Below are 16061 nucleotides of genomic sequence, written 5' to 3'. Positions count from 1 at the left end.
TACCGCGGGCGGTAAGCTAGTGTTACTATAAAATATATTAGTTGAGCTGGGTTCTTATAGTAGGTACCTACTCCTTTCGATATTATTAGGTACCCTAATTGGCAATCTCGTACTGCAGCAACAACATAAAATATTTTCTAATTGGTTTTAAAAAATAATTGGCCGGGTTTTAATTTAGTCAGTCTTGAATAGAGTTTTAACAATGTTAGTTACTTTTGTGATTTTGTTTGGTTTAAATTATTTCACTGTTTATTGCGGTTATCCACCGGTAAGTATAAGAAACTAGCGGCTCCGCGCGGTTTCACCCCCGTAGCTTCACTTCTGTTGCTCGTAACGTGATGGTATATTAGCCTATAGCCTTCCTCGATAAATGGGCTATCTAACACAGAAAGAATTTTTTAAATCGGACCAGTAGTTCTCGAGATTAGCGCGTTCAAACAAACAAACTCTTCAGCTTTATTATTAGTATAAATTAAAATAGTTATAGGAATGCTATATGACTTGAAAAATGTTATAACTGGTCATTAATTCCCTGCTATAAGCGGTGGCAAAATACCGAAAATTTCATGAAAATTGGTCGAGCTATTTACGATTTACGAATTGTGCGATTGCAAACACTTGCAGGTTGCAGGGGTATTACGTGCCCTGAGGAACTGCTAGAGCGTTGTAATAAAGATTATACAAATATTAGATTTCCGCCCGCGGCTTCGCCCGCGTTTGCAAAGGAAAACCCGCATAGTTCCCGTTCCCGTGGGATTTCCGGGATAAAAACTATCTTATGTGTTAATCCAAGTTACCCTCTATATGTGTGCTAAATTTCATTTGAATCGGTTCAGTAATTTTTACGTGAAAGAGTAACAAATATCCATCCATACTTACAAACTTTCGCCTTTATAATATCTATATAAATAAGATTAAACATAGTTTTAAAATTAATTTGATGGTAAATCATTTATAATGGAAAATTTCAATGTGTGCATGTTTCAAAGGAGCGCTGCAGCGTCACAATTTAAATAAAATATATTTGATCATTAAAGTGCTATGTTAAGAAATATATTTTTATGGAATATATTGTTGGTAAATCACGTTTGTGAAAAAACAATTTCATTCTCATTATCTTACAATAATTTATCAGGAATAACATCCAACGTAATTCCAGTATCCTACGCTTTTACGTGTAGCATCTTAGGGCGTATGCATAAAGAAAGCTGGAAACTGTCCCACTGTTGGTATACTAAGCTCAAAGTAGGTTATAGTTTTGCATACGCTGAGTACGTAAAAAATAATTATAAAATTCCAGATGCATTTTTTTTCAAATAGATGAATTCTTAAAACTTTATGTGTACACCCATAACAAGCAACCCGCCCAACTTTGCCAGCAGCACGTGAGCTATCGTTTAAGATTATGTTTTCATAGACAAAATGTTCACATTAGCGAGCGTTATATATGCCGGCTGCGCGAAGCTAGAGAAGTAAACATGGATTTTCAGGAAAAATTTAGCAAAAAAATTTAGACGTAATTTTGTTGTAGAAGTATTTTTTACGTGATCAGTGTATGCAAAACTACAAGTCCCTTCGTGCTTAGTAAGTATACCAATAGTGGGACACCCTGTATATTGTCAGCGCTGGTAACCCGCGCAGGAAAATATATGAACACGTCGCGCCGATAAGCGCTGAACGGTGCCGAAAAGTTCCAGCTTTCTTTCTAAATACGGCGTATGCAATCTGTCTACGTATGCAATATTGTTTTTGTAACAACGTTGAATTAACGTGTTGCTACACTTTAAAATATATGCAATACCGTAGGGCTAATAAATCGTAATAATCATGACCACATAGTTGTGTTGGATTCCCTATAGTATTACATTGATTTAAATTATGTTTCCTTTATGACCCACTGACCTCAATAAGTAGTTAAACATATATACAATATGGTAATTAGTATATACGTACTTAGTTACATATGAATAATATTAGATACTCATGATCCGTTATAGTATAAAAATTATAACAATGAAATTATTCTACAGTCCGGGGATGAAGTTATACCCGGTAGTGTGTTGCTGCCAGCAACCCGTCGTGGGAGATACCTCGCTAACATCGTGAGGAGACAGGCCGTGGTAAGTAAAAAATAAATAATAGAAAGAAATGCTTGGAATTTTATTTTTATACCATAATATTTTCTTTTTTACCATATTATTTATCTGCAGAAACCTTTTCATGTTTATCATAAACTAGGTTTCCGCCCGCGGCTTCGCCCGCGCAGTCAAAGAAAAACCCGCATAGTTCCCGTTCCCGTGGGATTTCCGGGATTGCGTCATTTTCCCCGGGATAAAAAGTAGCCTATGTCCTTTCTCGGGTATCAAAATATCTCCATACCAAATTTCATGAAAATTGGTTAAGTAGTTTAGGCGTGATTGAGTAACAGACAGACAGACAGAGTTACTTTCGCATTTATAATATTAGTATGGATTTTGTTTTTCAGGATGGAACGGGTATAAAGTTCAACAAAGATGCCGATAGAGTAAGTTATGTGCTTATAGAATTTCCTATTTTGTGTACAAAATTCCAAGACTCTATTCACAGGGAGTACCCTGTAGGTTTAGATTCTCTTGCGAATTTCGAAATTTGCGAAAATTTGTACCGTACGGCTGTATCTTTTGATTTCGTTGGCTTATAAGTAAGTTTGATCGGCATTATTTCACAGCTTCAAGGGACCGTAGGCTTGAGTATTCAATATAAATTTTATATACTAGTGCCTGAACCTTTTATCTACTACAATTCATCTCTTCTTCAATACTATTTTTTTTTATTGTATGATATGGAAGCACTTGACCACGATCTCACCTGATGGTAAGCTGAGGTGTGGCCTAAGATGGAGCGCAATTAATTAATCTTTACTTGCACAGATAAATGCAGAATCTAAGAAAAAAGTAGACGTTCTTTCTGAAGAACTATTGCCGTATATAATTGCGGAACAAGAGCGTAGAACTACGTTGTATAAACGGATAATGACGGCAATACAAAACGGAGAGAAAGGTGTTACCATCGCAGAAATTAGGAATAAACCACCACTTATTATTAGGAAGGGTAAGTTCTGTTCGATATTTTTAAGTTAGAATGATTTAATTCTAATAAATGCGAAAGTATCTTTGTAGCTGTACGTCGGAACGGCGCGATTTGATGGTATTTATCTTGTTTCTGGAAGGCAAGAGAGTGTTATAATCTACTTTTTACCGCTATGGAACATTTCTATCATATCTCTACTACACACTTTTATTAAATCAATCATTTTCACCAGGTCTACTATACCGCTGTCCATCGAACCGCGCGCCAAAAGAACCAGACGGTTCCGGCATTCTGATGTGCGAAGACGACATAGAACCAAGCCAAGTGATGTACGACTCGTGTTTGAGCGCAGAGGATAAAGAGCTTTATGTCGCTGAAACTAAGTACTTCTTTTGCAATCGTGAGTTAAAGAAAGACAACTTCGTCTTTTTAAAAATTTTATTTAGAGCATTGCCTGTAGTAGCTCTATGTCACTGAAATTAAGTACTTCTTCTGTAACCGTGAGAGAATTGAATTGGAACCTGAAATCAAATGACAACACAGTATTAAATTTTAATTATAGGAACACATTTTTTTCTATACATTTATGTCGTAGTGTTCCTTTCCACTTCATTACTATTTAACATACTGTTTTTGTACAAAACTATTGATTTGTGAAATAAAGAAACTACTTTGTAACACACTAGCGGTCCGCCCCGGCTTCGCCCGTGGTACATATTTCGCAATAAAAGGTAATGTTCTTTCTCAGGATCTAAAGATTGTCTATGCCAAATTTCATCAAAATCGGTCCAGTAGATTATGCGTGAAAACCATACATACATACATACATAATTAGAAACCTTTCCTCTTTTTATAATATTAGCACAGTATTACAATATCTATAGGAAATAACATTGTAATTACAATATCTATAGGAAATAATATTGTAATACTGTGATATTAGTATAGATAAATAATTCCAGGGCACAAGATAGAAGGGCCCGATTTACCCCGCAACGGGTCCACGGTTATCGGCTGTGCTCCCATCGAAAGAACGTCACTCAACTACACCAGTCAGAAATGTGCCTTAGAAGACACGGATGATGTCGTGGTTCATTATAGATATTATCCGGATAGAGTAAGTTTATCTATAAGTCAGATTTTAGTAACAGACATAAAATTACAAAAAAAAAATGTTAAGGACAGGTACACATAATAGAAATAGAATAGAAATAAGGTCTCGAAAACAACAAATGAAATCATGATGCAAATCATGCAGTGATATTTTTCAGTTTGGTCTTACCTGCAATGTTTGGACCTGTGTCTTAACTCAGAATTTGCACTTACCGTACTAATTTCAATCTTTTAATTTCAACTTTTTACGAGGTAATTAAGCTTTCTCTTTAGTTCTCAGAACTTAAGAATTATTCTGTATTTAACTTGTTAAAACGTTCACAGACGTACAAATTCGTCACAGAACTGGATCCAGACAGAGAAGTGTGTGACCATTGGAATCCGTGTCAAATAGGCTACATTTACAGCCTACCATCTCCCGACCAGGCGTTGCTTGCTAGTGAACTGTGGCGTAAGTACATATTTAAGTTTAATCCAACTAAGAAAATGATCGACTTTTTGACATGATTGCAGTTAAATATAAATAAATAAAACGTGTGCAATAAAATATATGAAAAGAATATTTTGCCGACTTTGATTATTATGAAAATAATAACAATGTAATTTTCTGTTTCAGATAATTATGGTGAGAGCCTACATCATATTCTTTTGTGAATAATTCTTAATTTTTCCTATTAAAAGGTCCCTATTAAAGCGTCTGGCGAAAGTTATGATCCATGGAAAGAGTCTGGCGCTGTCAAATTTTATATTACAATGATGATGATTAATTAGGTACCATTTAATAAAATATTGTTTAAAATTCTAGTTGAAAGTGAGTACTTATTTTTATTCTATTTTTTAATGTTATGGATAAGACAAAGTAGCTAAGTACATAGCTAGTAAAATTTTAGAAAATTTGTGATTACTTACTGGGTTCGAATTGTTTATGATACATAGCATTTTACACAATAATGTAGCTAATGGACATTGTATAATTAGGTATAATGTACCTAATATGATGAATATTCTGACACCAAATGTACCTACTTTATTTAGTAGTTTCCCATAAGTATAAGTTTCGCTTAGTTTGGTACTAGATGGCGCTGCGTTAAATTTCCGATTAGAATAATAAAATAATATACTTACAAAATTAATTTGAAATATTATTTTTAAAGGACATGATGGTAAGTAATAAATATTATATGCTATTCTACAAATATTATTATAAACTCTGTTACGTAAAAATAACTGCTGAGATCTACCTCTATGTAAAACTTGGCAGAAAGATAGATTATACCTACCTCCTCCTCCTCATAGGTACCATTACACATATGAACTTTTTGTAAAACGTCAACAATTTATCGCTTGCATCTTCCTAACACATAACTTAAAAATAAATCAAAGATTCATTAATCAAATGAGTATCACCAATATCATCATCAGTTCATATAAGTACGTTCCCACTGCTGGGACAGATAAATCTAAAAATCAAGTTATTTCCTGCACGCTTGTCTGGTCTCGAACCCCCGACTTATCATTTTGAAGTCCGAGGTTCCGCTACTGAGCCACCACTACACTAAAATTAGTATTAATTTACAATATTTTTAAAACCATTTTTACTTGTTACTTGTAGAATATGAAAGTAAGTAAGACTTTTCACTTTTAAACTTTCACTTGAAAATGCAAAGCTCCTCTAAAAGAAGACTATTTTTATTAATACTTTAGTAATTCTAATTAGTTATTAATAAGTATTTATGAAGTGAATTTAATGCTTTAAAACTATTTAAAAATATCATTATAATTGAAAATATTGTATTTCAGAGGACGGTAAGTTGTATTATCGATTTATTATAAAACTAGCTTCCGCCCGCGACTCCGTCCGCGCGGAAAAATTAAAATTAATTTTTTTTCTACGTATTTTTCCGGGATAAAAGTATCCTATTTTATGCCCAGGATAATAAGGTATAATTATACCAAGTTTCATCGAAATCGAACCGTTAGTTTTCACGTGATGCCTTCACATACAGACAGACAGACAGACAGACAGACGGACAGACAGACTGACAGACAAAAAAATTTTTAATCACATATTTGGGTTTGGTATCGATCCAGGAACACCCCCTGCTATTTATTTTTTCAATATTTTCAATGTACAGAATTGACCCTTCTACAGATTTATTATATGTATAGATGTGTGTTTCGATAAAAATAACTACAAATGATATAAATTAAAAAGCCTTATTATAGTTATTACATTTATTTATACATTGTATTCTATCTTAAAATAATACTAAATCTCAATTAAAACTTTGTTTTTTTCCATACCATCATCAGAAATCGTACCACGTAAGTATTAAGTAAAAAAGTTCCGATAGACAAAACACTCTGCTTTTCCACCAATAATGTGCGAGAATGTGTAGCGAGGAATGTGTTTGTAAATAACCAATAGTATCACATACACGCTTCAAACTTCAAACTAAATGAAGCGATATGATTGGTTCTTTACAAACACATTCCTCGCTACACATAATCACATATTATTGGTGGAAAAGCAACCTTTAACTCATTCTAAAAGTAAGCCTTTTTACAGCAATACCAGGTAATTCTCTTTTTTTAATATCGATTTATAAATTCACACATAAAGCAGTTAAATGGGAGGTGATTTGCGTTAATTCTCATACCTAGTGAGAGTATCATTAAAATCGGTTCAGCACTTCCAATAAGAATTAGGCCAAAAGTCTGCATAAAAATAGCATGAAGTTTTATATTAACAATTCATTTAAAATAATCCAGATGGAAATTCCATTTCCGTAATAAAATCAATTGACAGACAGGAAATTCCATAATTTCCAATAAATTTCCGATTTCTAGAGGACAGTCTTGAAGAATTCGTATCTCCTCTATCGCTGGAATATTCCACGAGCCCACGTAAAGTTCCGATTCCGGACGGGTTCCAATTGGTAGGCGTTAAGAGGAAACGGCCCCATAATAGTCAGTTGGTAAGTAATTTATTTATTTATTGTTTTTATTTAATTATTTTTGCCCACGGCTTCATTCGCTGTGTATTAAACCTAAGCAATTATAATATACTTACTAAAACCTTCCTTGAAAACTCACTCTATCTGTTAAAAAAGTCATTAAAATATGTTGCATAATGTTTAAAGATTCATACAGACACACAGACGGCGGAAAGCGACTTTGCTTTATAACATGTAGTGACTAAAACCTTCCTCGAGAGTTAATCTATCTATTAAAAAAACCCTATCAAAGTCTGTTGCGTTTTTAAGGCTTTGTTTACTATGTAGATCACTACATATAATCATATAACTACGTAATATTTTCACAGGAAAACCTCGATGACATATCCAGCACGTCATACACGACCCAGTACTCGCCAGACAAGAAGTCTGTCACAATAACCATAACGTTCTCACCCTGGTCGAAATCCAGAGATTATGCGGAATATTACGCACATTTCGTACAGAATAGTACTAGGCGGAGTGGCAAGGAGAAATATATTAAATTGGTTGTTTTATGTAAGATCTTACTTTTATATCTACATATCTATTATCTTAATAATTCTGTTTTTGGCGTGAGCATTTCCGCGGAATTTCCTTTGACTACGCAGTTTATAATTATACTAGCTGCGCTTCGCTGTTTCACCCGCGTGTTGGTCTTAGCGTAATGATATTATAGCCTTCCTCGATAAATGGGATATCTAACGCCAAAAGAATTTCTCAAATCGGACCAGTAGTTCCTGAGATTAGCGCGTTCAAACAAACTAGCATAATACATGATAAGTATTTTAAAATGCTACTAACATAAAAGTACCTAAAGAAGTTTCACTTCTGACACGTGTGCTCAGCACACACGCATTTTTTTTTAACTAAGAGCTAGCGCGCAAGAGCAACTTTTGTCTCCGCAACTATTTAGTCTCTCCCATCAACTCTGGGCTAGTAAGAAAGTGCGCGCACGTAGCGACGTAACTTCCCATAGAGTTGATGGGAGAGACAAAAATAGTTGCGGAGACAAAAGTTGCTCTTGCGCGCTAGCTCAGCATATTTCTTATTTTCAGTGGGAAGCATGACAACTATATCCTACCGATCCATAGAGTTACTACAAGGACAGAGAGCTAACACCACGGCAATTTCCTTCAAATGTAACCGATGTAGATTGCTAAATGTAATAATAAGGGCTTCAGACGGGAATATATATAACTTAGATAGTTCTAGGTATAGAATGAGGGAGTATAGGGATAAGTAAGTATTAAAAACTATAATTATTGTCAACGCTCGGGGCTTCGCCCGCTTTGTCTGAAACGTATCTCTATCTATTAAAAGAAACCGCATCAATATCAGTTGCGTATAGTTTTAAAGATTGGGACATAGGGATAAAGGGACAGAAAAAGCGACTTTAATTTATACTATGTGTAGTGATAGTGAAAATCTAAACTGCCTTCGAATTGAACAAGCTTTAATATTTTTTAACAAGTTCGATTCACGGTCGTGGCAAGTGAATTTTCGAATATCTCTAAATACACTTTACATAATTATATCTCTTTTTAAAAATAAAAGAATGCTTCCCTACTGCTAAATTTGCTATCTCCAGTACCTATTTCAAGTACTTTCCCTTCAGTACCCAGTGAAAATTTCCACCCTATAAGTATAATATTATGTATTTTAATGTTAAGTATAATTGAATCAATTTTTACAGGGAAGGAAAATTGTAAGTATTGCCAGTGAATCAACAGTTTTTGACAGTTTTGTAGCGTTCAGCAGTTTTAATTATTTTCTATGCAACAATGCAGTATGCACATTGCACGTACTTATATCAATATCAGAGATAAAAAAATATAAAAAATAACCATGTTGCGTCGCTTCCGTACATTTCTGACACGTGTGCTAAAACCTTCCTCTTGACTCATTCTATCTATATATTAAAAAAAAAACCGCATGAAAATCCGTTGCGTAGTTTTAAAGATTTAAGCATACAAAGGGACATATTGGGACAGAGAAAGCGACTTTGTTTTATACTATGTAGTGATGATGATAGTGAAGTATAGATATAATATGTTTTTTTACAAAATAGAAAGCAGAGTCTAGAAATAGAAGTGGAGGGGATGAAACCACAAGACTTTGGCGATTACTTCGCTGTGATACAAAATGGCGAAGGGCTTGAGGAAAGAGTCAAAGTTTTAAGTGTTTTGAGTAAGTAACATGATAATCAAGAAACTACTTATATTGGAAACTCTTGTTTAATAGAAAAAGATTGGAAACAACTCTGTATATTTACTGAATAATAATAAATTTATATTTTTCAGCGCCTGGCAAGTACCTATATCACTATTATTTTCGATTAACTCTGAAAAAAGATCACATTTCCATAGAAATTTTAAATGTTTGAAATAGTAAGTATGCTTTGTTATTAATAATTGTTGTTTTATATTTCAGAAAAAGGTAAGCATTTTGGTGGATGAGATTTATATTAATATTCTAGTAAACTAATAATTGTAAACAAACGAAGGAAATCAAACTGACTAGTTATTATTTTGTTTTATTTCAGACACGGGTAATACTTTTCATATACTTATGAATTTCAATATTATTATCGATGAGTATTACCTAAATATATAAATTATATTATTTGCTTCTTTACAGATAATGGTAAGTGACGTACTTTTATTAAACGTTCGCCTGCAACTTTGCAAACTCCATTTATTTCCACGCACATTGCATGGATACATTCATTTTCGAACATTGCCTCGTCGCTCGACGAAATATTCGTATGACTAGTGTTTTCGGGAACAATAATCACACATTCGTTAGTCGCACAGTAAGTTTGTGTTCACAATTGTTAATTCAATTTGTCTTTTTACAAAAGCGTTGGACGAGTAGAGGCAATCACGATAGTGTAGAGGGACATGTCTATGATCCGGCAGTCATTGTAGATGTTTATTCATAATCGCTGTAATGGCGGCAAACATCGACGATCATTTGTTGGGCCAACGCTGCCCTTGTGAAGAGGGCCAAATGGGCCCTCTTCATAATTAGCCCGGCCAATTAGCTATTCACACGAATGCAAATATTGTGTAAATGCAACGTTATATTTTTTAAGATTAATATAGTGTCTATTTCATATTTATTTTAGGTTTTTGTCCTTTTTTATCCTGTAATATATTTCTTCTCAATTCGCAGCGATCCAAACCCGTCGTTTATCCGCGTCATTCGACGTCGGCGGCCATTTTGACCGGACGATGAACTACACGTGCGACGATTGTTCTGTCACGGATATATTGTGCAATGGAGATAGCGTGCTATCCGCGGGGAGGGTATCCGTTATCCGGGTTACTAATATGATCAGTTTTAATTTTCCTAGGTGAGATAAGAGTATTTATAATGAAAATCTATACTAATATCACTGAACACACTCTTCAGCTATTATTATAAGCTGAAGAGTGTGTTTGTTTGAACGCGCTAATCTCGGGAATTACTGGTCCGATTTGAAAAATTATTTCGGTGTTAATTAGCCCATTTATCGAGGAAGGACATAGGCTATATATCATCTCGCTAAGACTAACAGGAGCGAAACGTTGCGGGTAAAACCGCGGATCACAGCTAGTACTAGATATTTATTTAAATATTTTTAATTATTTTTAGCCATTGAGTTAATATTATGTACTAGGTACGTTTTTTAGCTAGGAAATCTGTTTGTCTTGTTTAACAGTTCAAACTCATCATTTTTTTAAATAAAATCCCCCTTTCTATAATCTGCAGTACCTACAATGGTAAATTAATGAATTTCCATTCATTCCATCACATAAATTGTAAAAAAAAATAACGTCATGTAAGTAATTTTCTTTTTTAAATGTTATTAAAATGTTCGCAGATTCGAAGATAGCCACGCGTGTGTCTACATGGGATTTTTCAAAATTAAAAATAAATTTTTGAAGAAAGTATTAGCTGTTATTGACAGTAAGTTATTTTTTCCTTACATTTAGAATGATCTCAAGACCTCTCACCAGATATTGTTGCCTTTTTTGTTGTGAAATTTAACTCCAATTTTGGCTTTTTCGTATTGAATGTATTAATTTATTAATTCATATTTTTCAGATAACTGTAAGTTGGGAGCTTTTAATTTTAATACTTACGTAATCTATACTAATATTATAAAGCTGAAGAGTTTGTTTGTTTGAACGCGCTAATCTCGGGAACTACTGGGCCATTTATCGAAGAAGGTTATATTATAGGCTATATTATATCATCACGCTACGACCAACAGGAGTGGAGCCACGGGGGTGAAACCGCGCGGAGCAGCTAGTATATCATAAATCATGTGAATTATATTTTTAAATCAGTATTCAAATGTAATATATTACCGCAAGTATATATAAAATTTTATTTTAACATTTGCAGCTCCTGGTATGTAATCTTTGGATTTTTTTTGTACAACGCACTTTAATATAAATAGCTGAAATATTTTGATTTAAAACATATTTTGACACATTTTTTTTATAATTTTTAAGCCGTGACTATCCCAGAAGTGGTGACAGTGCAAGCACCAAAAATTGGTGAGCAGTTCCAGCAGGATGTGCCTTATAGTTGTAGTGAATGTGTTGTTGATAAGGTAAGTAGATTCTTCAAATCTATACTAATATTATAAAGATGAAGAGTTTGTTTGTTTGAACGCGCTGATCTCGGGAACTACTGGTCCGATTTGAAAAATTCTTGCGGTGTTAGATAGCCCATTTATCGAGGAAGGCTAATAATATATCATCTCGCTAAGACTAACAGGAGCGAGCACTGCGGGTAAAACCGCGGAGCACAGCTAGTTATTAAATACTAGCTTTCCGCCCGCTTGAAGGCATAGCAAGGCATGCAATAGCTTTACCGCGGCAGTCGCCGAGTGCCACACGTCGTTTTTTTTTATTTCTATACTTATATTTTGTGTTAATTCTAGGTATTTGTCAATGGTATACCTCTTGAAACAGCTTACCGGCGAAGCTCTATTGGATCTGTTGCATTCTTTTCAGTAAGTATATTTTTAAAGTGAAAACTACTTTGTGTGCTTTCAATTTTTACGTTATTTTATAACTTAGATGAATAGCTATCTATATAAATATAGCTTAATTGAATTTATCAAATTTATTACTATTTGAAAATATCTAGTATTTGAAAAAATCCATATATTAAAATTTTTAAACAATAGAAAAAATTCGATCGCCATGCGTGAATTGAACTCGCGTTCGCGTCATCGCGGTCGCTCCGAAATGGCAAAATATGCGAGGTGGAATCCCGCCTGATGATCGAATTTTTTCTATTCTTATATATATAATAACATTTCAGGCATCGCCAACAGAAATAACCATAAGTATAACAGAATATACGACGACTTATGAAGGGGTGTATCAAGCTGTGTTTTCAGTTGGCTCGGAGAACGTCACAAAAACCATTATGGAGATACGGTTAGTCAGCTGACTGTATTAAAATCAAACATTTATTTATTCAATTAGACTTCTTCTAGAAGCACTATTGAATCGTCATAAAATAGTGTTACCATTTACGGCCACCATTTCTTGGAAGACTGATTTTTTGTTGTAGGTATATAATATATTAGCTGCTCTGCGTGGTTTCACCCCCGTAGCTCCTCTCCTGTTGGTCGTAGCGTGATGATATATATAGCCTAGCCTTCCTCGGTAAATGAGCTATCTAACACCAAAAGTTAATTTTTCAAATCGGACCAGTAGTTCCCGAGATTAGCGCGTTCAAACAAACAAACTCTTCAGCTTTATAATATTAGTAAGTATAGATTTTTATAATACATATTTTTCAGGGATGGTACAGAAGAAACAGTACAAGAAGCAACTACTGTAGCTAGTACCCTGGCTGTAGCAGATACTACAGGTTAGCACTAATAAAATCTAAGTGAAAAAGCGGATATATGTATTAGTAATTCGATAGCCTACCCTCAGACATTATTGTTATAAATATAATAAAGCGGGCTACTCACCTACCTGCCGCAGGGGCAATATTGGAATTGCACCCTTAATTGGCTGCTTGATTGTGATGTGTATAGGCAAGCAGGGGCAATTAAGAGAACAACCGGAATTGCTCCAACCACGCGCAACCGATATTGCCCTTGCGGCAGGTGAGTAGCCGGCTTTACCTAATCTCAAATTAAAAAAAAAATGCATCTGTACAAGCGTAGAATGCAGGAATCGTTGACATTTTTGCGACAAGAGAATTCATGAAATTGAAAATAAAATGTTTTTTTTTTCAGTCGGCACAGGCACGGGTATGATTTATTATACGTTTTATTTTAACAATCAAAAGTTTAAAAATGTAGATGAAATGAAAATTAAAAACATATGCTTATAAAAACTAAAATATTTAGATTTTTATTGTAAACATTTCAACTAGGTAATCTTGTAAAAATGTAGCTGATAATATTAATTTATTAAAATTCATTGTTTTGTAATTATAGCTAAAGATGGAGTTAGTGAAGGTATTTATTTTTTAATAATAAAAAATAAAATATGTTGCGTCTGTGTGCTTCAGAAGTTTTTAAACATTTTTTTTTATTCGATTGTACTTTCTCAGTTTTCTGAAAATTCTGACTTAACCTTAAACGATATATAATCAACTAACTTGCCACCCGTGGCTTCGCCCGCGCAATCAAAGAAAAACCCGCATAGTTCCCGTTCCCGTGGGATTTCCGGGATAAAACCTATCCTATGTCCCGGGGTAAAAAATGTCCTTTCGCGAGTATCCAAATTTCATGCAAATTGGTTCAGTAGCTAAGGCGTGATTGAGTAACAGACAGACAGACAGAGTTACTTTCGCATTTATAATATAAATGATTTGTTGACTGGATTGCTTTTTTTCCTGGACATATTGCATGTTAAAAAATAAACTACCGTTAATAAAATATAAACTAATTTATTATTTTAGTTGCCACTGAAGAAGCTACCACGGCAGCTGCAGCTGCCTAAAGAAGTAGGTATCTGTACTACTAATATTAAAAATGTTTGTATGTTTGTCGGGGATAATCTCAAAAACGAATTGATCGATTTTGAACATTTTTTCACAAGTTTAAAGCTTACATTTTTCTTAGTAAAATGGGTACCTAATGCTTTTTGCTCGTAGGTTATCTTCCATTTTAAATGGTGTTTTTGTAATATATTTATTATAACATAGGTTACATCTGTTATATTATATTAATTTAATTTTAACATGATATTAAAAATACAATTTATAATACCTAATGTTATTTTTTTATTTCAGGACAGAATACTAGGAGATTATTATAATAAATGGTTTACGAGAAAATTTTGTTGTTTTTATTTCAATTACCTACCATTTCTTCATAATCTGTTCCGCTAAATCTATCACTTTGCCAATCGGTTCAGCCGTTTTGGCGTGCTATTTTGATTATTAATGCAATTATAAATTGAATAAAGTGTCAAATTGATACAACCCTGTTTTTGAAAGTCGGTTAAAACAGTTATTTTAAATGTATCTCAAAACAGGTTCGATTCAATTAGCAGATATCTGCTAATAGTTTACCGTTGAGCGAAATCTTTTTAAATATAGCACAGTGGTTTCTGTTTGAAAAAAATGATGACGTATACAAACATATCATAAATTACTGAAATTGATAAAAAAAATCTTAAATACTTTTGGCGGGAGAAATTATACATTTGTTATTTGTGAAAAAAAACTGGGCGTAAAATGGGCGTAAATTATGATTTATTGTGTTGTAAGAAATAAATATTCCGACGATTTGTCAATAATTGAGAACCTTCTCAATTTTTTGAAGTTGGTTAAAAATAGGTCAATTTTGAATATTAATTACTCATTTTTGGGAAAGTCGATAATAATAATACTCATTTTTAATTTATAATAAGTTTTATAGACTATACTTAAAAAAAAAAAACTAAAAAACACGCTTTAAGTACTTCATGAAATTGTTGTATTAGGTAACTTCGATCCTTGATAAGTTGTGTACAAAGTTTGAATTAAATGTCAGTCATAAAAGTGGGTCAAAATCGAGTCAAGTATATTCGGATACATACAAAGATACAGGTGAAGCTTATAAACGTATGTAAAAAGAAAATGTTTATTATTTAAATTATTATTTATGAAAACTGTTATTTACTAGCTGCGCTCCGCGGTTTCACCCGCATGGCTCCGCTTCTGTTGGTCTTAGCGTGATGATATTATAAATAGGCTTCCTCGGGGCTATCTAACAACGAAAGAATTTTTCAAATCGGACCCAGTTTTTGAGATTAGCGCGTTCAAACAAACAAACTCTTCAGCTTTATAATATAAGTATAGATTATGTAATAACTATGTATTCAAATACCAATAATCTTAGCCAATAAAATACCTATTTTTATGCAAATAATGCCATATAAAATAAGGCAATGTTGTTATTATGAAAGTGTAGGAAATATTTATTCTTAGACGTAGCGATCTTATAATAATACAGAAACCTGAAAATCCTAAGGAATTCAGTCTTGCAAAAAGCAAGGGTCATTGCTATTATAATATAAAGTAAATTATTTGTTTATACGCGACGACTTTCACATTTGTCGCGAGCGGTAACAGTATTTTGGTGTTACCAGGTTGGAAAAGTATCCCTGAATTATGGTAATAATGGATAAAGATTTACTGAGCTTGTATTATTAAACATGCATTAATTAATTAGTCTACAATAATTGGCAGATACATTGGTGAACATAATATTATGTAAAAATAAATACATAATATTATGTAAACAGTGAAACATAGAACCTTTACTGAAGTCAGTTTAAAATAAAAGAAAACAACCGATTCTATAGCATAAATTCACTCACACAACATTCTCTCGAATGAAAGCAAAATAAAACCAAATACCTTCCC

The 16061-nt window shown here is 33.4% G+C and overlaps 2 protein-coding genes across 2 annotated transcripts; both read left to right on the top strand.

The window, feature by feature from the left end:
• Nucleotides 1-200: 200 nt before the first annotated feature.
• Nucleotides 201-9466, top strand: LOC123704799. Its single transcript, XM_045653300.1, has 13 exons — nt 201-268; nt 2031-2120; nt 2486-2524; nt 2910-3090; nt 3302-3469; nt 4032-4186; nt 4507-4633; nt 4799-4807; nt 7033-7160; nt 7508-7697; nt 8237-8420; nt 8875-8886; nt 9250-9466. Exons 1-13 carry the CDS (start codon nt 203-205, stop codon nt 9374-9376), a joined length of 1476 nt encoding a protein of 491 aa, XP_045509256.1. The 5' UTR covers nt 201-202; the 3' UTR covers nt 9377-9466.
• An 895-nt stretch (nt 9467-10361) lies between these two features.
• Nucleotides 10362-14464, top strand: LOC123704789. The gene is made up of 10 exons (XM_045653290.1): nt 10362-10536; nt 11047-11132; nt 11271-11276; nt 11574-11579; nt 11684-11784; nt 12118-12189; nt 12504-12622; nt 12991-13061; nt 14109-14153; nt 14442-14464. Exons 1-9 carry the CDS (start codon nt 10415-10417, stop codon nt 14147-14149), a joined length of 624 nt encoding a protein of 207 aa, XP_045509246.1. The 5' UTR covers nt 10362-10414; the 3' UTR covers nt 14150-14153; nt 14442-14464.
• Nucleotides 14465-16061: the final 1597 nt, after the last annotated feature.

Source organism: Colias croceus, chromosome 30 (genome assembly GCF_905220415.1).
Source record: "Colias croceus chromosome 30, ilColCroc2.1".
In the NCBI taxonomy this organism is placed as follows: domain Eukaryota; kingdom Metazoa; phylum Arthropoda; class Insecta; order Lepidoptera; family Pieridae; genus Colias; species Colias croceus.
This window is presented reverse-complemented; position numbering and strand designations above follow the sequence as displayed.